At 64.8% G+C, this 22,562-nt stretch overlaps 3 protein-coding genes across 7 annotated transcripts in view; all 3 read right to left on the bottom strand.

Moving 5' to 3' along the window:
- Window positions 1–1,502, bottom strand: part of Gnb1 (G protein subunit beta 1) — a 71,989-nt gene extending 70,487 nt beyond the window's left edge. For all 4 annotated transcript variants that reach the window (XM_042701944.1, XM_042701942.1, XM_042701945.1 and 1 more), the window contains exon 1: window positions 1,384–1,502. The gene's annotated coding sequence lies outside the window, so the exon portion shown is untranslated. The remainder of the gene's footprint in view (window positions 1–1,383) is intronic.
- A 13,379-nt stretch (window positions 1,503–14,881) lies between these two features.
- Tmem52 (transmembrane protein 52) lies at window positions 14,882–16,486 on the bottom strand. 2 transcript variants are annotated; one of them, XM_042701951.1, is made up of 5 exons: window positions 16,410–16,486; window positions 16,278–16,324; window positions 16,136–16,177; window positions 15,558–15,736; window positions 14,882–15,440 (listed from the first exon to the last, which is right to left on the bottom strand). In XM_042701951.1, the coding sequence occupies exons 1-5, from the start codon at window positions 16,467–16,469 to the stop codon at window positions 15,181–15,183; spliced, it is 588 nt and encodes a 195-aa protein (XP_042557885.1). In that variant the 5' UTR covers window positions 16,470–16,486; the 3' UTR covers window positions 14,882–15,180. The 2 variants fall into 2 exon arrangements, with proteins under 2 accessions (XP_042557885.1, XP_042557887.1); XM_042701953.1 differs by lacking the exon at window positions 16,136–16,177.
- Window positions 16,487–19,748: 3,262 nt separating this feature from the next.
- LOC122127371 (cilia- and flagella-associated protein 74-like) lies at window positions 19,749–22,203 on the bottom strand. The gene is made up of 6 exons (XM_042701999.1): window positions 22,118–22,203; window positions 21,327–21,461; window positions 20,926–21,035; window positions 20,715–20,770; window positions 20,479–20,598; window positions 19,749–20,189 (listed from the first exon to the last, which is right to left on the bottom strand). The coding sequence occupies exons 1-6, from the start codon at window positions 22,201–22,203 to the stop codon at window positions 19,749–19,751; spliced, it is 948 nt and encodes a 315-aa protein (XP_042557933.1).
- Between the last annotated feature and the right edge of the window lie 359 nt (window positions 22,204–22,562).

Raw genomic sequence — 22,562 nt, 5'->3', positions numbered from 1 at the left:
CGGCCTCTTCAGTGCCTGTGGCCGCGCTTCGCGCGCTGGCTAGGAGGCAGCCCCCTCGGCATCTCTGCAGCACGCTCTCCTTCCAGCCCCTCGCCGCAGCGCTCAGAGCGACGGGCACACGAGTCTGAAGGACGCAAGCCTTGAAGAGGTTCTGAGGATAAAAGCCACTCTCCGTCACCGCCAGTCCCCCTCCAAACACCACCCCAAGACCAGAGAAAGGCGTGTCTCCGCGGTGCGGCCTGGCAGCGCCGACCCCGCGTCCACGCGGCACGCTCCCTTCCTGTGGAAACTCCACCGGGAAGGGCGAGAGCCAGGACGCGGCAGCCAGGAGCCCGGCGGGCCCCGCCGCGGACCCGCACCGTCCCGGGAAGGGCCCGGCGGGCCGGCGGGGCCCGGCGCCGCGGCCGGCGGACGGACGACGGTCTCCGCTCGGCGGGCACAGGCTGCAGGCCGAGCCGCTCGCCGGGGGCCGCGGCGCGTTTCCGACGCCCCGCCGGGTCTGCAGGGCGGCGGCAGCGCCGGTCCTCAGCGAGCCGGCGCCCTCCGCGCCCCGCCACGCCGGGCCCGCGGCGGCCGGGCCCCCCGGCCGGAACCCGCAGCCTCGGGGGAGCCCCGCGGGGCGCGCCGCGGGCTCTCGCCGGGAAAGCGTCCCGACGCCCCGCAGGCCGGAGCCCCGGCTCCCGGCGGCGCCGGGAGGGCGGAGCGAGGGGGGCCGGGCCGCGGCGGGCGGCGGGGCGCGGGCGGCGGGACCCTGGCCTTTGTTTTCCTCCCGGCCCGCGGGCGGCGCGGCCCCGGCTGACAAAGGCGCGCAGCGCCATCTTGTCGCGCGGCCGGCCGCGGCCGCCCATTCATTCCCGGTGCGGGGGTCGGCGGGCGGGCGGCCGGGCCGGCGGGGCCCCGGGCCCGCGGCAGACCCGCCCCCGGCGGGGAGCGCCGGGGAGGGCGCCGGCTGCCCGCGGGCCGCCGAGTCCGCCCGGGGCCCCGCCCGCGCGGCCCCACGCCCCGCGGGAAGGCGGCCGAGCGCCGCGCGGGCTCCGCGCTGGGCCTTTGTTCGCGAGCCGCGCCCCGCGCCGTGGCGGGGACCCCGCGGCCCCACCTCCCCGCCGTCGCGGAGGACGCGCCCGCCGCCCGCCCTCGGCCCGGGTCGCTGGCCCCGGCCCCCGCCCCGCCGCCCGCACACCGGCCGCCCCGCGAGCCGCAGGCCCCACCCGGGCGGGGCCCGAGGCCCGGCGCGGCCGCGGTGGGGGTGGGGCGGCGCGAGGGCCGCGCGCGGGCGGCGGGGCGGGGGACCCGCCCGGCGCGGGGCCGCGGAGCGGGGCGCGGAGCCCGGGGCCCGGGGCCTCCGGCGGGCCGGGCGGGCCGGGCCTCGGCGGCCGCACTCACCTCGCACTCGCTCGGCCTCACGCGCCCACGCCGCCGCCGGGTCGTCGCGCTCGCGGCCCGCGGGCAGGAGCCGGCGAGGCTGGTCGGGTCCGCGCGGCGGCTGCTCCAGTCCCGGCCCGCTGCCCTCGCCGCCCGCGCCCGCCGCCGCCGCCGCCGCCGTCGCCGCCGCCGTCCGCCCCTCAGACGCCTCCAGCCATCGGGATGGGCGCGGCGGCCCCTGCCCGCAGCCTCGGGAAACCCCACGCCGCGTCACCGCGCACCGCGGGCGCGCGCACGCACGGCGCCTCCTTCACCCCCCCCCCCCGCGCGTGCGCGCGAGCGGCCTAAAGCGGCCCCGCGGCGGGGATCCCGGGGTCCGGCGCCCGTGGCCGGGCCGCCCCCCGCCGACTCGCCCCGGGGCTGCGAGGCCCGCCGGGAGCGGCGACCGAGCCCCTGACACTGGGCCGACGGCCGGGCGGGGCGCGGGTCCCCCAGGCCTGTGTGCCTGCGCTGGGGAGGGCGGCGCGCACCCGCGTGGACCCCGCGCCCGCGTGGACCCCGCGCCCGGCCTCCCCTCCCCGTGCTACCTGTCCGGAAGCCCGCCCCCCTCCGGCCCCGACCCCGGTGCTGGGCGCTCGTTGCTTCCAGGGCCCCGCAGCACGGCTGTGCGCCCGTGTGCAAACGCGCACACACGCGCATGTTCTGGCTGGGGTTTGTCCGCCCCGCCGCGGGGCTTGAACCCTGGGCCTGCGCGCCGTCCCTGCGCTCCTCAGCTCAAGGCCAGCGCTCTACCGCTTGAGCCACTTCCGGCTTTTGGGCAGTTAATTGGCCGAAGGAGTCTCACGGACTTTCCCACCCGGGCTGGCCTTGAACCGCGATCCTAGGGTCTCAGCTTCCCGAGCAGCCCGGATGCAGGCCTGAGCCACCGGCGCCCGGCTTAAGCCCTGGAGTTCCCTCCCTTTTGTGTAACTGCCATTTTACTTTAGCTCCAGTTATCCCCAATGTAACCTCTCTCCTGGGCCCCACCCCGCCCCCTGTGCTCTGACCTCCACGGGGTCAGGGGTCAGTCACCCCCCATGGCAGGGAAACAGCATCCATCCCATCACACATCCTACCCTGTCCTCCAGGAGCCAGATCCCTCCGGCCCTCCCCCACTGCCCTGTGGTTCCTCTGCCCAGGAGTGGTTTCCTCTTAATCTTGTGTAGTTCAGACCTTTGCACGGAGAGCTCACTTAATCTGTGGAAGTTCAGACCTTTGTCACCCCTACAGATGTCTTTCCAGCCTATTGCCCGGCCCTCCCCAGAGAATGGCCTTGGGTGGCTCGTTTGGCAGTGTCTTGCCAGCAGTGCGGTCCTAGCTGCCTCACCTGTCGCCAGTCTCCCGCTGCGCGGTGAGGGTATCCTGGGGGACAGGCACAGTGTGTGGGTGGACAGGGCCTGAGTGTTTGTGTCCCCAATGAGGGGACCAAAACCCAGCAACCAGGGCTAGAGCTGGGAGAGGAAGATCAGGACATGTCTGAGCCAGCTGTCCCTTCAGTCCAGAAAGGGACAGGTGCCCAAGAGACTTGAGCAGCCAGACATCCAAGCATGGACAACAGGCTTCCACAGGGCTCTTCAGAAGAAGGATGAAATGTAGCACAAAACCAGTGCCAGGATGCTAGAGGGACAGGATGCTGGGCATTTACAGGATCTATTAGTCAGAGAGAGTCCTCAGAATCTTGCAGACCTGATCCCAGCCTTCCATGCCCCCTGGGTCGAGGAAAGGCACTACTGGCTCACACCTGTTATCTTAGCTATTCAGAAGGCTGAGATCTGAGGATCATTGTTCAAAGCCAGGCTTAGCAGGAAAGTCTGTGAGATTCTTCAATTTGCCACCAAAAATCCAGAAATAGAGGTGTGGTTCGCGTGGCAGTGTCAGTTTTGACAGCTCCTGGGTCCTAAGTTCAAGCCTCAGTACAAGCAACAAATAAAATGAAAAATTAAAGTGGTACTGGGCACCAGTGGTTCACACCTGAAATCCCAGGCTAAGATCACCATTCTAAGCCAGTCTAGGCAGGAACAAGATGAGACTCTTATACAGCGAAGCCCCAAAAGCCAGAAATGGAGCTGTGGCTTAAGTGGGAAAGTGCTGGCCTTGAGCACAAAAACTCAGGGACAGTGCCCAGTCCCTGAGTTCAAGTCCCAGGACACACACACACACACACACACACACATACACACAGAGTAGAAATAAGCAGAGAAAAGGAAGATGAGAAAGAAAGAAAACTGAGCAGGCGGGAGTGGAGGAGAAGCTGAGGCAGAAGCACAGTAGTGCAAGCTGAGAGTAGGTGGAAAGTCTCCTGCCCCTCGCGCCCTCCTGGGCAGTGCTGGCCTACAGCTACGGTGGAGCGGCACAGACCGTAGCTTGTGAAGACGCAGGCTCATCGTGAGCTTTGTTTGTTGTCTTTGTGTTCTAGCTGGGTTCACTGTGTAGTGCTGGCTGGCCTTGGGCTCATGATGCTCCTGCCTTGACTTACTAAGTGCTGGGGTTACAGGCTTGCCCCACCAACCCAGGCACAGGGTGCTAAGGTGCCGCCCCTGTGCTCCCTGTGGCCTGGGGTGTTCAGAGTAGGGCAGCACCTTCCTGGGAACTTGCTGGAATCATTTATGTGTTTATGGACTGGGCGACTGGGCGTGAGGTACAAAGTTGAGAGGAGCGGAAGGAAGGAAGCAGGGACGGAGCAGAGGCCTGGGATGCACCTGGCCGCTTCCTCCTCTGATGTGTACAATCCTGGAGCAGTAGGGGCATCGCCCACTGCGGTCACACGTCTGAACCCCACAGTGCCCAGCCTCTGGCCAGAGGCTGTCCTGAACATCACAAGGAGCAACCTTCCCCTTCGCGCCTCAGTTCCCCACGCTGGCCTCATTACCTTCCGTCCAGGCTCTTAGAGGTTTTGGTCCCCACTTGCTTCCCAGCTCACACACACACACAGTGTGGCAAATATTGAGGGTATCCTTGCGTGGGCCGAAGCCCCGGCCTCTCCTTTGGGGGTGGCACACCCTTCTCAGGAAGGATCTTAGAGACTAGCCAGCCCAGCCCGAGGACACACCCGGTCAGCTGGGGCCAGGCCGGCAGCAAGGCCCAGGCCCAGGGCGGAGCTAGGATGTGCTGTGCAAATGCCCCTCCCCCGTTCTGTAGCAGGAAATGGTCTCAGGGAAAGTAGGTCTTTTAAAATCTGAATTATTCAAACAATCTGTGCACGTGACCAGGACCTAGAGCTCCAGGTCCTTGCTTCCTCCAGCCAGGTTCTGAGGGTCTCCAGAGATTTCTGACCTGGCTAAAGAACAGGGCAGTGTTCAGCCTGCTCTGGGCTGCTGCTCCTGCCTCCTGCCAGGCCCTGACCTGCTCAACACTTCTCTACCAGGCTGCCATTCCATCTGCTTCCAGCGAGCGAGAGGGGGCCTGCCCTGTCTCCAAGCCCCAGAGCTCCAAGAAAGGAAGGAGAAAGAAGGACACGTGACAGCGCCCGGGGACCAGAATGTAGGTGATCAAGAGAAAGTGCTAATTAGTTCCTTCGGGCTTCCAGAGGCAGAGCTGGACGGGAGCCAGGGCCTGAGCAGCCCCTGGGCCTGCCTCTGCCCCTCCCCCCACACTTGCAGATGTCGCCAGGCCGGGGCCACTTGTCCCTGACCACAGGGGGTCTCAGTCGTCCCCAAGGGGCAGGACTTGCCAATACACTCTGGAGGACCTGGGAATTCCTGCTGGGGCAGGGGCTGTCCACACCCCAGTCTCCCTCGCTGCTCACCTCCATACTTCTCGCTCACTCACCTTTAGTCACAAACCGGACAGTCCCTGGGCAGGGAGGAAGGCAGTGGGGAATCAGAAAGTTCCAAGTGCACTGTGAGCAGTGGAGGAGGCAGAGGCTGCTACTTGCTTGGCCCTAAGCAGGTCCACGGAGCCCCTGCAGGAAGGAGGACCTCCAGGACCCCTCCACCCTTGCCCCAGGCGGGCTCAGACAGCCTCCTTGTGGCTGGAGGAGCTGCCTGGGTGGATTGAGACCCACGATCCCTCACACTAGCAGCTCCAGCCAACCCCTGGTGTATCCAGCACGGCTGCCTTCCGTTCCGGGGCTGTAAACTGAGATCCGGCAGTCCCGGCTCCATCCACTGTCACTCATTGCTGTGAACAGGGAGCAGTGGAGAGATAAGCAGCTGCACGCAGGAAGAACAGGGTCCCCAGCGTGTAGACCCCAGAAGCTGCACATACACAGGGGTGCATGCATGCACAGTGGGACCCATCAAGGGTCAGGGGAGCAGGTGACAGAAATTTAAACCAGGGCTGGGCAGGTGGCTCCGTGGTAGAGTGCTTGCCTCACATGCATGAGGCCCTGGGTTCCATTCTTCAGCACCGTATAAGCAGAAAAAGCCAGAAGTGGCTCTGTGGGTCAAGTGGTAGGGTGCTAGCCTTGAGCTGAAGAGCTGAGGGACAGCGCCCCACAACCAACAAAAAAGAAAAAGAATTAAACCAGCCTATGTGCTGAGAAGTCATGGGCTCAGAGAAGAGCAGCTTCTGAGCGGATATTCAGGCTGCTGGCCTAGGTGGGTTCAGACGGTGAGCTGTGGGGCCTCTTCTCTGCCACCATGGCTCTGCTTCCCCGCGTGGTCCATCCTCTCCCCAGCCTGGTGGGGAGTACCTGCTGCAGGCCCTGCTTCTAACACCCCAGGGGTCTGAATGCTGAATGTCAGCTGTCAGCCCAGGCAGACTCTGAAAGCCTTTCCTTGGGTTGCGTAGCCCTGGTGGCAGGGAATGGGGGGCAGAGGCTGCAGTTAATGCCTCTGCTGGAGAACCAGGAAGCAAGCATTCAGCACAAAAGCCGGGGCTGTCACTGCGGGAGAGCCGCCAGACACAGGCCAGGCCGCGCACACGGGTTCTCACCTCCCGGTGAAAACCAGGATTTGAGCAACAGCGGCGACGTCTACCAGAAGGCTTTGTTGGTGATTGGGTTAAAGCTGAAGGTCAGCTTAATTGGCATTGCTGCTCCAGCTACCTCATCTTGGAGCTCTGAGCCTGACCCCAGGGAGGAGGCCAGCACCTGGGCAGAGTGAGCCAGGCTGCTCTGGGACACTGGCCAGCAAGTACTAGGCAGAGATCACTCAAGTCCAGCGCTCCCACTGGGGTGCCCAGAGCTCCCACTAAACCTGATGCGGTGCTGGGGCGGCAGGCTCCGCCTCTACCTCAGGCCTCCTCCAGGCCAGTGCAGGTCACCAGGGCTGGAGGCCTCCGGGGCACACTCTCTGTGAGCTGACAGGTGGGGGTGGAGAGAGGTGAGCCTAGAAACACATGAGACCAGCGAGGGAGATTCACACTGCACCCACACCTCTCACCAGTGGGGGCTGAGCCCGCAGGTACCTGGGGGTGGAGGGACACAAACTCCATGTCCAGAAAGAGCGGGAGATCTAAGGTTGGCCAGAGGCAGCCACGGAGCCAAACTCTGGGACTGGGCCCTGAGGCGCCGTCTGGGCCCTCCAAACTCATCTTCCCTAACCCAGTGTCACCTGCAGCCTTGGGCATGCTCAGCCAGAAGGTCAGGGCCTGGCTGGCTCCACTGAGCCTTAGCCCAGAACAAGGTAACCAAGGTACCGGGGAGTGACGCTCAAGGCCCCTTCCCAGGCCTCTCTCTGCCTGGGCCTTGTACAGGAGGGGCTGTTCTCAGGGCTGCTAGACCTGCCCTGGCCTCCAATTACTCAGCCTCCCCTGCAAGGGCCCTGTGTGGGGGAGGGAGTCCCTGATGTGCTGGGGATTCGACTCCCAGTGGATGGCTCACTGGGACTCGGCTAGCCAGCACTTGCCAGGTAAACAGCTGTACCTGTTGCAACAGCAGGCAGGCAGTGCTGCCAGAGTTCCTGTGGGACTAGGCCCCCAGGGTGAGACCACTCCAGGCTTCAGGCTTATTTTCCCCTTCCCCTCTCCTCCTCAATCTGTGGCCTTCAGCCCCAATCACTCTGTGATATATTTAATTCTCCCCCGACCCCAGGTTTAGATTCTGCATATGGAATAAAACATGTGATATTTGTCTGAGTCTTGTTTATTTCACTTAATGTGATTTCATGTTGTTCTGCAAAGAGCAAGATTTCTTTTTCTTTAAAACAGTCATAGGGCCTGAACTGAGCCTGGGCGCTGTCCCTCAGCTCTTCAGCTCAAGGTGAGTGCTCTACCACTTGAGCCACAACATCACTTCTAGCTTTTTCTGCTTATGGGGTGCTGAGGTATTGAATCCAGGGTCTTGTGCATGAAAGGCAAGCACTCTACCACTGAGCCACCTTCCCAGCTCCATGATTTCATTCTTGTTTATACTCCACTGTGTACAAATACCAACTTCCCTTTATCCATTCATCAGTTGATGGCACCTAGGCAGTGCCATCAGGAGTGTATGTTATAATATCACTGGTGTATAACCATCTCTGTGTAGCTTTGCATTCCTGTGGAATCCTGTCCAGTAGTCCTGTCTTAATTACTGTAATTTTTTCTTTTTTGGGGGGAGGGGTCCAGTTGTGGGGCCTGAACTCTGGGCCTGGGCGCTGTCCCTCAGCTCTTCAGCTCAAGGCTAGCGCTCTACCACTTGAGCCACAGCACCACTTCCGTCTTTTTTTCTTTTTTGCTTATGTGGTGCTGAGGAATCGAACCCAGGGCCTCATGCGTGCAAGACAAGCGCTCTACCACTGAGCCACCTTCCCAGCCCTACTGTAGTTTTTTCAAAGTTTTGAAATTATGAAGTATCAGTGTCTAAGCTGTTTATCTTTTTTTTGTGTGTGTGTGTGTCGGTCCTGGGGCTTGAACTCAGCGTCTGGGCTCTGTCCCAGAGGTTTTATGCCCAAGACTAGTGCTTTCTCACTTGGAGCCACAGCTCCACCTCTGGTTTTCTGGTAGTTAATTGCAGATTAAGAGTCTCAGGATCCTGAGACGGGCACAGAACAAGGGACCTTGGAGAGGGGCAGGGAGTGTCTCCCCTTAGGGGTCGGTATGGCTGGAGCACCAGGGACCAGTCCAAGGGGTCAAGGAGCTGTGGGGTTCAGAGGTGGGCCTTAAGGGGGCAAGGCTGGGCATGTGTGAACACAGACAGATAGCAGGAAGGGCCAGACCTGAGGGGCTACACAGGCAGGTGGAGGACTCTGGTCCTGGGCCCATGGAAGAACTCCCCCTAAATGATTATTTACTGGCTCCCTTTGACAGTGATCTACCTACCGAGACAAGATTCCTTGCTCAGGACTAGCAGAACAGGCAGTGATGGACGGACGCGGCCCACACTAGCTGAGCTGCTGGCCCTGGGTTGGTGGGGGCGGAGAGTGGGGCGCAAGGCCGCCCCGCCAAGGGCGCAGGCCCTGCCCACCGCGCCCCCTTCCCTTACCAAGCCCGGAGGCCAAGTCCCAGGTTTGTCCTCACCCTGGTCAGGGACCGCTCGGCCCCTTGCCCTGTGTCCCCTGCCTGGGGCACGACGGCCGCTGCGTTCTCTCCTGTGTGAGGCAGGGCGCTCGCTCAACCCATCCCGCGGCGGGGCGGCGCAGGACCCCACGGGACCCTCCCTGCGGTGCCAGGGGCCGCACTGCCCCTTCGGAACTGAAGTGGGCGCCAAGGCCTGGTCGTCTGGGCCCGAGGGGCGGGAGGCTGCCTGCCTTCGCCCTGAGCTCAGTCCCCTCGGTTAGCACTTCACAGCACTGGGGTGGGGGGGGCGGGGGGGGGGAGACGTGGGGGGGGGGGAGACCGGGAGGGGAGAGGTCGGGAGGGGGGAGGCGGGCACCGCAGCTCTGCGCCCCAAGGTGGGAGGGCCGCAGTGCTGCCCACAAGCCCTGACCCCCCAGCGGCTCGGCGCACAAGGCACAAGTCCCGGCCGCAGCTCGGGCCCCGAGGCTCAGGCTCCGCTCCCCCGCCCCCGTGGCCCTGGGGCCCGGGAGCTGTTTGTCAGAACCGGTCCCCAGGCCCGTCCCCCGCCGCTGGGGAGATGAGGCAATGGGTACCTGAAACCCGCAATGAGCGGCGGGCGGGGAGCCGGGGCCCCGGCGGGGAGGAGGCCCAGTGCGGGCCCGGGGGCGCGTGCGCGTGGACGGGGGCGCGTGCGCGTGGACGGGGGCGCGTGCGGGGAGCCGGGGGCGCGTGCGGGAAGCCCGGGGCGCGGGCGCGAGGACGGGGGCGCGGGCGCGTGGACGGAGGTGCAGAAGGGGAGCCGGGGGCGCGGGCGGGGAGCCGGGGGCGCGTGCGCGTGGACGGGGGGCGCGTGCGCGTGGACGGGGGGCGCGTGGGCGGGAGCGCGTGGACGGAGGCGCGGGCGGGGAGCCGGGGCCCCGGCGGGGAGGAGGCCCAGTGCGGGCCCGGAGGCGCGTGCGCGTGGACGGGGGCGCGTGCGGGGAGCCGGGGGCGCGGGCGCGTGGACGGGGGCGCGGGCGCGTGGACGGAGGTGCAGAAGGGGAGCCGGGGGCGCGTGCGCATGGACGGGGCACGTTTGGAGGCACGGGCGGGGAGTCGGGGCCCGGCCTCCGGGAGCGGAGCGGAGGCCCGGGGCCAGGTGTTTTGGAAACGAGACCTCGTGGCCAGGCGCCGGAGACCCCGTGGGCGCCGAGGCCCCTGGGGCCGTGGCTGTGACGTCCTTCGGAGGCCAGCCGGCCCCGCGTGCCCCGCGGCCCGCGCCGGGCTCGCCCTGCGGTCCCCTGGGGGCCGGGCTGGAGTCGGACCCGGAGTCCGGGTCTCCCGGTCCCGCCCTTTGCCCGGGCAGCAGCTAGGGACCGGGGGTCGCTGCTCCCCGGAGGGCGGCCGGGGCGGCGCATCTCCACGGACGCGCCCCGCAGCCCCGGGCGCCGTCGGCTGGGCTTCGCCGCGGCCTCAGCTTTCCCGCGACCGAGCAGCCCGCGGCTGCTCCCGTCCCGCTCCGGCCCCGGCCCGTTCCTTGTAATTGTGGAAGCGCAGAGCGCGGCTACTGAGGCAGCGCTCCCACCCCCGGGGCGGACGGACCCGGCTGCCCCAGGCAGCCTCCCGGGAGCGCGCGGCCTCCGACGCCACCCAGGGGAGCGCGCGGCGCCGCCCAGCGCCCGCGGCGCCGCCCCCGAGCCCGGCCCCACCCAGCGTCCCGGCCCCGCCCCCGAGCTCGGCCCCGCCCAGCGTCCCGGCCCCGCCCCCGAGCCCGGCCCCGCCCAGCGTCCCCGGCCCTGAGCCCGGCCCCGCCCCCGCGGCCCCGCCCAGCGCCCGCGGCCCCGCCCCCGAGCCCGGCCCCGCCCAGCGCCCGCGGCCCCGCCCAGCGCCTGCGGGCCCCGCCTGCGGGCCCGGATCCCGGCCCCACCCCGATCCCGGCCCCGCCCAGCGCCCGCGGGCCCCGCCCCCGAGCCCGGCCCCGCCTCGCGCGGCCTTCGAGAGCCCCCTGGCGGTCGCGCGCAGAAAGTCGGCGCTGTTTCTGGTGCGGAGACCGGGCCCGGTGGGGCGGGGCCCGTACCGGAGCGTCCAGGCCTGGGCCCGGTGACCCTGCAGGCAGGCAGAGGTCCGGTCCGTTAGCGCGAGGCCCGGGAAGCGGCCGGCCTCTCGGAAGAACGAGTGCTGGGTCGTCTTTTTAATGCGCTTCTTATGAAAATCCCGGTAAACCGGCGCCGCGGCTCGCGCTGTCCTCCCGGCCGCTCAGGAGGCTGAGACCTGAGGATTGTGGTTCAAAGCCAGCCCGAGCAGGAAAGTCCGTGAGACTCTTATCTCCAATAAACCACCAGGAAACCGGAAGTGGCGCTGTGGCTCAAGTGGTAGAGCGCTCGCCTTGAACTGAAGAGCTGAGGGACAGCACCCAGGCCCAGAGTTCAAGCCCCACAACCGACCAAAACAAAAAACAGAAAGAAGTGTGTGCGCGTGCGTGTGCGTGCGTGTGTGTGCGTGCACACCAGTCCTGCGGCTTGAACTTAAGGTCTGGGCCCTGTCTCTGAGCTGATGGCTAATGCTCTATCACTTGAGTCACATTTCCACTTCAGGCTTTCAGTAGTTAACTGGCTTTATGTGTGTATTGTCTGGAAGCTTCAGTGCTACAGTGCAGGGATGTCATGAGACAGAACGGAGGATGCGGGAAGTTGAGCCTGTTGCCACGGCTGAGAGCCACAGCATGTGAGAGAGACTGGTGCAGTGTCCAGGCCTCGTGAACTTGTCTGTACCCTGCTGCTCCCATTCAGTCCTGTGTGCAAGAGCGTGCACTTTCAGGTACCCCTCCCACTTGGCAGAAAATGGGCCAGACTGCAGCCCAGATGAGGTATAGGCTCATCCGGTGTCTAGCAAACACAGAGCTGGTTTCTTCTGAAGTCCCTGCTCTGGCCTCTGCTGAGAAATGGATGTGCTGTCCCCTGGCTGCCCCACCCCCACCACATGCCTCCTTCAGCCTCAGCGCTGGCCTGGGCCTGAGCAGGACGCACCCCACAGCCCTGGGCATCCCCGTAGGCAAAGGGTGGGGCTGCCAGAGGACACACAGGCAGCCGCTGGCCAGGGCGCACGTGTGCGTGGGGCACGTGTGAGTGTCCTGGAGGTGAGTGGGGGAGGAGCCCTTCAGTTAACAGGGCTTCAGGATGCCAAAGAGGGGGCCATGAAGACCCTTGGGGGTCAGAGCTGCTGCCTGGCGGTGAGAGCCAGGTGGGTCTGAGAGCACTGCTGCTTGCACCTGGCACAGAGGGTCTGTGTCCTGCTGAGTGACCAGCCTGGGCACATGGTTCTCCAGGGAGCCGGCTTTGCCATTCTGAGTGGAACAGAGATCAGGTTTCCCAGGAAGCCCAGAATAGCCCCTGCCTGCCTCCCAGAAGCCGTGACCCAGGGGGTCAGCCCCGGCTCCCCGAGTCCTGGCACAGTCCACATGCTGACACTGACCTGTGGTCCGCAGGGCCGTCTGAGATGCAGGCGGTATGGGGCCTGGGACAGTGGCAGGAAGCCAGGCCAGCTCACACCTGTGGCCTTTCAGGAGAAGTCTCACAGGAGAGGGCTGGTCCTCTGGGAGGTGGACTAGAGGTGGCACAGGGGGAGGACAGTGGGAGCCTGGTGGGAGCCAACCCCTCCCCCTGCCCTGCCCTGCCCTGGCCCTCATCTTCACGATGAGGATGACAGGCCAAGGAGGGACAAAAGGGTCCCTGGGGGACGGGCCAAGCCTGTCCCAAATTAGGGCCACAGGACTTCCCACCCCCAAAAGGTTTTTGGAATCTGGACCCCAGGGACCATGGGCATTTGGGCCCAGCTCAAACCCAGCTGTGGCCAGCAGGCTCGTGAGAGATTTGAGCTCACGCATCTTCACCTGCCCGTCGCCCTCCTCCTCAAACATCTCAGAGATGCCTTGTGGTCCTTAATCTGCTCAGCTGGCAGGCCCTCTGTCTGCAGGAGACAAATACCCTGGGGGGCTGCACTGTCCCTCCATCCATGGGTGGGGGGGAGGGTAGGAGAGACCCACCCCCACCCCGTCTGCCAGAGCTGCTCTTCCAGATGAATAGGTTTAAAAAAATGGAGGATGGAGGTCCACCATAGCAGAGCAGGGTTCCAGAACAAGGTGCAATGAAGGGTGTCAGTGTGGGCAAAACTCTGGAAAAAGGGCACAGGAAGGCAGGGCCCAGCAGAGGAGACAAGATGGAGACACCCAGAGGCCAGGCACGGGAGGAAGCGCAGGGCTGCAAGGCCAAGGCCGGGCTGGGCCCCGACGCCAAGGCAGTGGCTCGCAGGAGATGGTGGGCGAAGAACTCTGGGAGCAGTGCAGGGGGAGCCCGGCATCCGGGCTCAGGCTCCCAGGGAAGGCCTCCAGACCTGCAGGGGCCAGCGGGGATGCATGCAGCACCCAGCCGCCTCTCCCGCCCGGCAGCATAAGTCCCTGGGGGCGCTCACCAGCTCTGGGAAAGGGCATGCTGCTGGCAGAGGCTGGCTCGGCCCTCACCGTGGCCCCCCTTCCGTTGTCATCCAGGCCGCCACCCGCCAGGCTCCCCCCTCATTACCTGCAGGTACTGGTTGTAACCATGCTCTTTGCCCAGAGGACTTTCCCAGCTGCTTCTCTCAGCTCTTAGCGTGACCCACCCAGCCCACCAAAGGCTCCCTGGGTGCTGAGCCACCTCACCGTACTGGCCGGGTCAGGGGTAATGCAGGGCAGTGCACCAGGCTCCCGTGGGCAGCGCACATGGTGCAGTGGGTGCCACAGCCGGAGGTTTTCTTTGTTTCTTGTTTGTGGGGTTTAAACTCTGGGCCTGGGTGCTGTCCCTCAGCTCTTCAGCTCAAGGCAAGTTCTCTACCATGACTTTCCTGCCCGGGCTGGCTTTGATCCTCAGATCTCAGCCTCCTAAGTAGCCAGGATGACAGGTGTGAGGCCCACAGGAGCGCTCTGGTCTCTATGGCCAAGGACACAGACCAAGACAGTGAGCCAGGGAAGGTGGCTGTTGGGTGGCTGGTACAGCTCTGGTCTGTGTGGGTGACTGCAAAGAAGAAATGGAGTCCCTACGGGGCAGGGAAGTGAAACCCGGAACAGCCCTCACTTAAGCCCCTGGGCTGGCAAAACTCCTTCCAGCCAGGCACCAGTGGCTCATGCCTATCATCCTAGCTACTCAGGAGGCTGAGATATGAGGATCGCAGTTCAAAACCAGCCCAGAAAGGAAAGTCTGTGAGACTCTTATCTCCAATAAACCACTAGAAAACCAGAAGTGGCGCCGTGGCTCAAGTGGTAGAGTGCTCACCTTGAGCTGAAGAGCTCAGGGACAGCGCCGAGGCCCAGAGTTCAAGCCCCACAACTGACCAAAACAACAACAACAAAAACTCCTTTCAGACAAAGGGTTCTTCAACTGTGGCGGCTTCCTGGCCCTGCTGGGCATTTACTACGAGAAAGCCAAGAGCCAGGAGGGCAGCTGAGGGCAGCTGGGGGCAGCTTTCCAGATCTTTGACAAAGAAAGCAAGGGTGACATGGACAGGAACACCCTGAAGTAGGGCCTGGCTGTGGGCGGCGGGTGGACATTGTGAGTGTTCTGGGCCTGGGCAGCGGGTGGACACTGTGGGTATCCTGAGCGGGAGGGGGGCTGGCTGTGCTTGTGACGGGGGGAGGGGTGCCCCTGGGGGTGGAGGCGGAACAGATGCGGGAGGCTGACAGAGACAGGGTGGAACCATCCACTCTGAAGCGTGGGTTTAGCGGTGGGAGCTGTGCAGCTGGCCAGGGCAGCCACTGACCTTGCTCCTCTGTCCCCAGAACTTGTGGCCGTGATGACTGGAGAGTCCTTCGCAGCGGTGCGGGGGACAGCTGTGACAGCTAGGAGACCCTTGTCTGGGCCGGCCAGCCGCCGCCCACTGTTGCCCTCCCGCCTCCAGCCCTCCAGCTCTGAGTCAAGCTGAGTCTGCTGACTCTGCCTCACTGTCCCTATCTGGAGAGGAGGAAGGCGCTGCGTGGGGGTACCAGCCAGCAGGTGATCCTGATCACTTCCGCTACAACACCTGACCTCTTCCATCTCCCACATCTGGAGGTCAGATGGCCCACAAGATTGCCCTGCCTGCACTTGTACAACCCTTCCCACACAGGCAGAGACAATTTGGATGTAAACTTTATTCTCTCTCCAAAAAACTGAGAACATCTCAGGCCCAGAACCCCCAAGGCCCAGGCCTGTGGGCCTACTCCAGGCAGAGGGCCCCCAAGTTGGGCCAGGTCTGTGTGGGCCAGGTGGACTGGCTGGAATTGCATAGCAATGGGGCCAGGTCTGCAGCAATGTGCTGTACTGGATGGCTGGCCTTCCCAAGGAAAGGATGTGGGGTGGGCGGGTCCTTGGCCCAGGCACCGCTGGTCTGACAGCTTCAGAAGAGCTCTCCCAGCCCCTGCAAGGAGCCCAGGGGCTACGAGGGCTGCTGGACATTGGGCCCTGCCCCCTGGGGCTGTGGAGTGGTTTCTAGACTCGAGGCCCCAGGGAGAGGCCCTGGTTTCTGGGAAGAAGCCAGGTTTCCCTCTCTGGCTTTTGTCTTGATGGCCTCGTCATAAGAGGGTGGCAGCTCAGGGACACACAGGCTGTAGGCAGGAGGAGCTATGGAGTCAAGATCCAGCTCCCCAAAAGACAGGGGCAGAAGCGTGCCCAGTGGGTACTGGACAGAGCTGTAAGCTGCAGGAACCAGGGTGGGATTGAGGAGGGAGCCCGACTTTCACCGTTGCCCCCCGCCCACCCCCGCCACCCCTCAGCTTCCAGCCCCGCTCTGGCCGTGGACCACTGGGCACTCACAGGTCACAGTGCTGTGTGCTGGGCTGTCGCTGTCTCCAGGGATGCCCATCGGGTCACAGGGTGGCCATGCGGGTGGCAGGTGTGTCTGCGGATGCATGTGCTTCCGGAGGCAGCAGAACCGCACACAGCTGGCCGTGACCCCGCAGAGCAGCAGCAGCAGGAGGGTGAGCAGCACGAGCCTGTCAGGGAGCAGCACGCCTCCCCTGCTGACGGCTGCCAGGCCCGCGAGGAGCTCGCTCCTGTGCTGAGGGTGTCCAGGCCCCGAAGGAGCTCGCCCCCGTGCTGAGGGCGTCCAGGCCCCGGGCCCACGGCGTCCAGGCCCCGGAGGAGCTCGCCCCGTGCCCGGGCCCACGGCGTCCACAGGCCAGGTGGGCAGAAACCGAGGAAGCTCTCCCCGTGTCCAGCGCCGCCTGGCGGGAGCGCAGCCGGCCCGGCGTCCGTGGGGCTGGCCGGCGCCTGGGCTCTGCCCGGACTCACCGGTCCGCGGCCGCTGCCGCTGCGCCGGCCTCGCTGACCGCGGGGTCCCCCCCACCGGGGGCAGGGGCCGCGGCTCGGAGCCCGGAGCCCGGGTCACTTACCCCACATGCCACAGGCTGCTCCAGCGGGCCTGCGGGGGGCACCTGCGGGAAGGGCGGCACCTGGAGCGGGCGGAGCGGGCAGGGCCGGCGCGGCCTCCCCGCCGCCCGCCGCCCGCCCCGCACTTACCCGCCCCCCACTTACTGGCTCGAGGGGTCGCAGGGGGCCTCGTCCTCGGAACCCAGAGACACCTGCGGGGAGACGCGTGAGGAGCGCCAGAGGGCGGGGCCGTGCGGAGCCCCGCCCCAGGAGCGCTCCGCCTCCCGCCCGACCCACCTGCGGCAGCGGCAGCAGCCAGAGCAGCAGCAGGAGTCCCAGGGAGGAGCGCGGCGCCATCTTCCCGCGAACTTCGCCGCCGGGCGGGTCCAACCGCGTCGAGAGACCACGCCCCAGCGTAAGCCACGCCCACACGAGCCGACCCACCCGGCCACGCCCAGAGCAACGCCACGCCACGCCCACAGGACTGCCCAGTCCCGGACACACTCAGAGCAAGGCCACGCCCACCAGACTGCCCCACCACGCCCACAGGCGCACCCTGGTAGCCCCGCCCTCGCCTTCTCCGCCCCCAGGTCTCCTCTGCAGCTCTCAGGCCCTGGCCTTGGGCAGCCTGCTCTGCTCCTCTCTGGCCCTGGGGTCGGCTCAGGCCTCCCTGCAGCTCGCTGGCGCTGGCCTGCAGCCCCCCAGTTTGGAAGCACCGTGTGGTACCTGGGGCCACGGAGGGACCCAGTGAGGGTTACACTCAGTGAGAGTCCTCCCAGGACCCGAGCTGGGGACTTCTGCTGTGGGCACTCCCGGGCCAGGCCTCTCTGGCTGAGCCTTGCTCTGGGCCCTGGATGCACTGGACACGGACCACTGGCCAAGGGCACTACTAGGCTCTCCTTCAGCTGTCAAAGCCTTCTCATTCTGCTGGGGCTGGCTGGCTCTTCTCCTTGCTCTTCCCCTGCTCTCTCTGGGCCCATTGTCCTGTCTACTGCCCTGCTTCCCTCTGCCCCACACTGCCGCCAGGTCTGCAGCACACCGTCTGGTGACCAGGTTGAAGGAGCTGGTGGCACAGCACGGGTCGGGAAGTGGGTTAAGGGTGTGCTGTCTCCACCAGGAGAGAGGCAGGGCTTTTGGGGGGCTCCCTACAGTTGTCCCGCCCTGCCATGAGCCCCCAAGGACCTCTCCTTCCTGCCCAACCCCAGCCAAGTCACTGAAGCTGGCTGCTGCCCTCCTTCCTCGTCCCCACTGCCTTGGCCGAGCTTTGTCTCTGGGGGGCCAGCTGGGGAGCAGGAGGGGAGGGGAGCCACACAAATGGCCCAGCCTGAAGCTTGGGCCAGAGCCTCTGCAGAAAGGAGGGGCTGGGTGGGACATCCAGGCCTGGGGTTAGCAGGGAGAAGCCTGTCTGGGGACAGTGTGTCCCCTGGAACATGTCCTGTGAGGCCTGGCCTGGCGGGACTGCCTGTTCCTCTCCTTGGGCCTGAAAGCTGGCAGGAGACTGGGGCCGTGGCCAGTCAGACCAAGTGTGGGTAGCAAGGTGGTCCTGCCCGGCCAGGGGAGGCTGCATCTCCTCGCCCGGTGCCGGCCCCGGATGGGTGTGCTGTGCCGACTGGAGGACCACGCTGAGCAGGCTCTGCTCAAAGTGTCCCTTGGACTCCACGGCAGTGGGTGAGTGCTCTCGGGTGGGGAGCGGGGTATTGCGGGCACCACTCGGTCTTCCCTGCAGGGCAAACCCTGGCTCCTCAGAGAAGCGAGAGCTATAGCTCCTGAGCCTCACCGTGGCCTCTGGCTTGGCTCTGCCAGAGGAGGACAGGCGTGGGCTGGGCCTCTGATCTTTGCACACTCCTGCCCTTGCTGGGGCATCAGGGGTCCTGGGAGCTGGGAGGAGCCAGGGGCTCCCAGGGAGTCTGTGGGCTTTGAAGCCCTGGGCCTCTTCTGCTTCTTCCTGCATCTCTGTGTCTGGGCTGACAGGCAGTGCTGTGGCCCCTGCACTGCCTGACTGGGCCCCCCTGGTCCAGGCTGGACCCGACAGGACCTCCCCCGTCCGGGAAGTCCTTGCCAGGCCGGACCCATGTCACAGGTGCTGTGTGGCCACGAGCCTGTGCTTCGTGTGCATGCCCGCGTGCAGGGCTGCTTTCCTGGCTCTGTCCCTCCTCCATGCTGTCCAAGCCCCACACTGCAGTCGCTGTCGGATGGCTCAGAGTTTATTGGCGGGTGTGTAGGTGTGGCTGTGTGCAGTGTAGGTGTGGGCGTGGTGGGTCTGGGGCTCTGAGGGGCCCAGCTGGGAGCTGGCTAGGGCTGAAGAGGTCTCATATAAGGCTCCGTAAGGGCCTTGTGGGCTTGGGACTTGGAGGGCTCTGGGGCGCAGGCCTCTGGGAGGGGTGTGTTTGGGTCTGGCCCACAGTCTGGGGTGCGGGAGGGGGGTTTGGGGGGGCTGCAGGTTTGGGACGGGGTCTCTTGAGAGTGAGCACCTCGTGTCCTAGGGCCCCGTCACAACGCTGGCTACAAAGATGACCTTGTAGGTCTCCTTCACGTCCCCTCTGAGCTGCAGGAGGGCCCATGCCAGGAGAGGGTGGTCGGGCTGGTGGAGGGAGGGACCTTCTGTCAGCAGCTCCTGGGCAGAGGCTCTGCCTCTCCCACTGCCCTGCCTCCCGGGTCCCATGGCCCTGAGGGCGCTCCTTGGACGGTCCCCCGCAGGCCCTCTGCCCATCTTGGGGTCTGCACCTACATCAAAGTCAGCAGGTGGCACCCAGGAGATGCTGATGGTCTTGGTCTGGCCTCGCTCCACAGAGCCCTGGAAGGTTCTATGGAGAAGCCCTTGTGCCTCAGCCAAGTGAGGGTGGGCAGGCTGGAGTCACCTGTCTTAAAGGCAAGAAGCTGCCAGGTTGGAGACTTTGGCCAGGCACACCACCAGGAAGTAGTGGTGGTGGTGGGAGGTGGGGATGAAGTTGCCTAGCTTCTCCTAATCTTCAATTCTCTTTTTTTCTCTTTCTCTCTGTTGTGACAATCCTGGGGCTTGAACTAGGGCCTGGGCACTGTCTCTGAGCTTCTTTTTTTTTTTTTTTGGAGTCCGGTCGTGGGGCCTGAACTCTGGGCCTGGGCGCTGTCCCTCAGCTCTTCAGCTCAAGGCTAGCACTTTAGCCACAGCACCACTTCTGGCTTTTTTCTTTTTGCTTATGTGGTGATGAGGAATAAAACCCAGGGCCTCATGCATGCAAGGCAAGTGCTCTACCACTGAGCCACCTTCCCAGCCCCTGAATTTCTTTTGCTCAAGGCCAGCACTCTACCACTTGAGCCCACACCAATTCCGGCTTTTCCTGTGTATGTGGTGCTGAGGAATGGAACCCAGGGCTTCGTACATGGTAGGCAAGCACCCTACCACTAAGCAACATTCCCAGCCCTACCTCTCAAGTCTCTAGATGGCATTATGGCTCCCAGGCCCATCTGGCTGTGTTCTCCATGCTGCCGCTCATGCAGGGTCTGGGCTGCTGGCACCCCCTTGGTGTCAGTATCTCACACTGGTGCTACCCGGCCCCTGCCAGGCCTGCGCCCCCTCTGTCCGTGAGAGCTCCCAGAGCTGAACCCACACCTCTGCCCAGGCCCCTCCTGCTCTCACGTCCTTGTCCAGAGCCCATCTTAAGCACTGGTCCCGGCTCCCACCCAGGCGGGCAGGTGAGCCAGCAGAGCCAGGCTGCCATGAACACCAGTGGGGAGGCCATGTGGCAGCAAGGCCTGTCCTTGGAGGCCAGCAAACCCTCTCGCCAGAGGCACCCAAGTCCAGGTCCCAGGGGCAGGTATTCGAGTAGCAACATAGGAGAGGGTGAGAGGGGCTGTGTGCAAGCTCGGGACAGAGGGACAGGGCGCCAGCAGGTCTGGGTAAGGCTCCCCAGAGACTGGGCCAGGGCCCGGGACACATGGCACCTTGAAGCTGGAGGAGACAGACTCTCTGGCGATGACGTAGCCCATGTTGAGGACGTTGTCTTCGATGGAGCAGGTGATCATGGACGCCACGCCAGTGCCCATGATGGTGAGCGTGAGGGTGCCTCTCTTGGTGATGATGTTCAGCGTCTCTTGAGCCTAAAGAGCAGATGCCCATGGGCGGGGGAGCTCTGCCCCTGAGCTCGGGCTTGGCATGCTGCTGCCTCCCAGAGGTGTGGAGCACAGGCCTGTGTGGATGCTGCGCCAGGAGTGTGGAGCCAGCCGCCTGGCCTCCCACAGGGGTCGGGAGCGCAGGGGGTCAGGCCCGGCACTGCGTGGACCCCCACTGTGGTCTGGAGCGTGGGGGGCTCAGGCCGGCACTGCCCGGGTGCCCACAGGGGTCGGGAGCGCAGAGGTGGGGCGTGGACTGCCTGGGGCTGGCGCTCACCATGATGCTCTCGTGGGGCGAGAAGGACAGCTCCAGGACTTGCGTCTCTCCCGAGTGCAGCTTGCTGGAGGGGTTCAGGAGCACAAAGGGGCCACTGGGGTTCAGTACCGAGTACTCCACCTGAGGCCAGGCGTCAAGGAGGGAGGCAGGACTCTGGTGCGGTCTGTCCCAAGCCTCCCATCCCCAGCCTCCACCTCCCTTGGAGCCCGTGCCCGAGCCCATGTGGAAAACGATACATAGAGGTCCTCGGGGTAGATGTTCTGCAGAGAGACTTTCATGATGCCCCGGTGTCCTGCAATAGGGGAGGGACCTCCAGCCTCAGCCCTGGGTGCAAGGAGTCTCTCCTGGGCCGTGTGGGAGTTGGCAGTGGCTGGGGTTGCTGGGATGGGAGCCAGAAGGAAAGGCCCTGGGAGGGATGGGGCGGTGCCAGGGCCCCATCAGACTCACCCACAGCAATGTCTCCAAAGTCAAAGACAGTCTGGCCTCGGCTAGAAGTCACGATGATTGGTGGTGCCACTGTGGGACACCAGAGCTCCAGGTACAGAGTGTTGTGGGGGCTGGGAGGGACAGAGAGGGGTGGACACCAGAGCTCCAGGTACAGAGTGTGGTGGGGGCTGGGAGGGACAGAGAGGGGTGGACACCAGAGCTCCAGGTACAGAGTGTGGTGGGGGCTGGGAGGGACAGGGCAGGGTGGACACCAGAGCTCCAGTGCAGGGTGCTGGTTGGGACCTGGGAGGGACAGGGCATGCTGAGGGCCGGGCAGGTCAGGGTGGCAGGTCTGGGCAGTAGCGGGGAGGTGGTCCGTCCTGCCTAGCTGGCCAGGCCCCCCAGACCCCTGGATGCCTTACCTGAAGTTCAAAGGTTCTGATGCCTTCCAGTCTTTGATGTCACCACTGGCAACGACGCAGGGGACCACAAACTTGTCGAACTTCCCCTGGAAATTTCTGGTCAGGTTGGCCTTGGCAACTTCATACTGGATGGAACTGGAATGAGCCGCACAGGGCACTCATGCTGGGACCCTGGGACCCCGGCACCTGGGTCGCCCACGCAGTCTCTGCCTCTGGGGTGTCTTAGCATGGAACCAGCACCTTGGCCCCATGGAGAGAGGGGGTCCAGGAGCCACACCTGCACCCTAGGAGTCTGGTCAGACTGTCCTCTGGGGAAGTCCAAAGGTGCTCCAGGCAGCAGCCTGAGGCCACCCCAGGGCCTAGGTAATGGCTGCTTGCCTCTGTCTGACAGCCTGGCATTTTTGGTGGCTTTTGTGGGGACCTTTCCTGCTCCAGGGTACTGCTCAGGACAGGGGAGGTAGTGGCTTAAACACTAAACTACAGAGTTGTTTGTATTCCCAGGTCCACACAGGCATGTTCAGTGCTGGCAGGGGGTCCAGGGCCCTGAGGGCCTTCTGGGTGGCCCTGGGCCCTAGGAGGGCTGGCATCAGGTATGGAGTGTGTGGGAGCCGGTGGGGAGGTGTGGACGGGAACAGCAGCTGTGTCCGTGTCTGAGGCCGGTCCCTCCTGGGCTCCAGCCACCAGGCTGCGCCCTGTGCCCAGGTCCTCCGTGGAGGCTGTGCTCTGTGCCCAGGTCCTCCATGGGATAAAATTCATTCACTCTGTTCACATTCATATGCTTGCTCCTGCACATCCCCTCCCCCACCTGGTGGGCCACCAGGCGGTCACAGGTCACAGGGTCGTGCCCTAGGCTGTCACTGGTGGCAGGGATGACCATCGGGACATGTGGCTGGTGTGGTGGTAGCAGCTATGTGTTGGGCTTCTTCCCTCTGGAAGCAGCAGATGCGGATGCAGGCAGCTATTAACGCGCAGAGCAGCAGCAGCAGGATGGTGATCAGCATGAGCCTGTCAGGGAAGAGCACGCCTCCCGAGCTGAGGGTGACCAGGCCCTGAAGAAGCTCGCTCCCGAGCCCGGCCCACGGCGTCCAGGCCCCGGAGGAGCTCGCTCCCGAGCCCACGGCGTCCAGGCCCCGGAGGAGCTCGCTCCCGTGCCCACGGCGTCCAGGCCCTGGAGGAGCTTGCCTCCCGAGTCCATACCCACCGCATCCAGGCCCCGGAGGAGCTCGCCCCCGTGCC

This window comes from Dipodomys spectabilis, unplaced genomic scaffold (genome assembly GCF_019054845.1).
Source record: "Dipodomys spectabilis isolate Male_0828 unplaced genomic scaffold, ASM1905484v1 ptg000299l, whole genome shotgun sequence".
NCBI classification, from domain to species: domain Eukaryota; kingdom Metazoa; phylum Chordata; class Mammalia; order Rodentia; family Heteromyidae; genus Dipodomys; species Dipodomys spectabilis.
The sequence above is the reverse complement of the archived record's forward strand: the minus strand, read 5'-3'. Positions and strand labels throughout refer to the sequence as shown.

Bases quoted from the DNA above. Each gene is read 5' to 3' on its own strand.
- Tmem52 (XM_042701951.1), bottom strand. From the start codon at position 16,469: ATGGCGCCGCGCTCCTCCCTGGGACTCCTGCTGCTGCTCTGGCTGCTG. The intron at 16,325-16,409 runs GTGGGTCGGGCG...GTCTCCCCGCAG, and splicing joins GGCTGCTGCCGCTGCCGCAG to GTGTCTCTGGGTTCCGAGGA. The intron at 15,737-16,135 runs GTAAGTGACCCG...GCTCCCTGACAG, and splicing joins AGCAGCCTGTGGCATGTGGG to GCTCGTGCTGCTCACCCTCC.
- LOC122127371 (XM_042701999.1), bottom strand. From the start codon at position 22,203: ATGGTCATCCCTGCCACCAGTGACAGCCTAGGGCACGACCCTGTGACC. The intron at 20,771-20,925 runs GTGAGTCTGATG...CCCCTATTGCAG, and splicing joins CTTTGGAGACATTGCTGTGG to GACACCGGGGCATCATGAAA. The intron at 20,599-20,714 runs GTATCGTTTTCC...GCCTGGCCTCAG, and splicing joins TCTACCCCGAGGACCTCTAT to GTGGAGTACTCGGTACTGAA.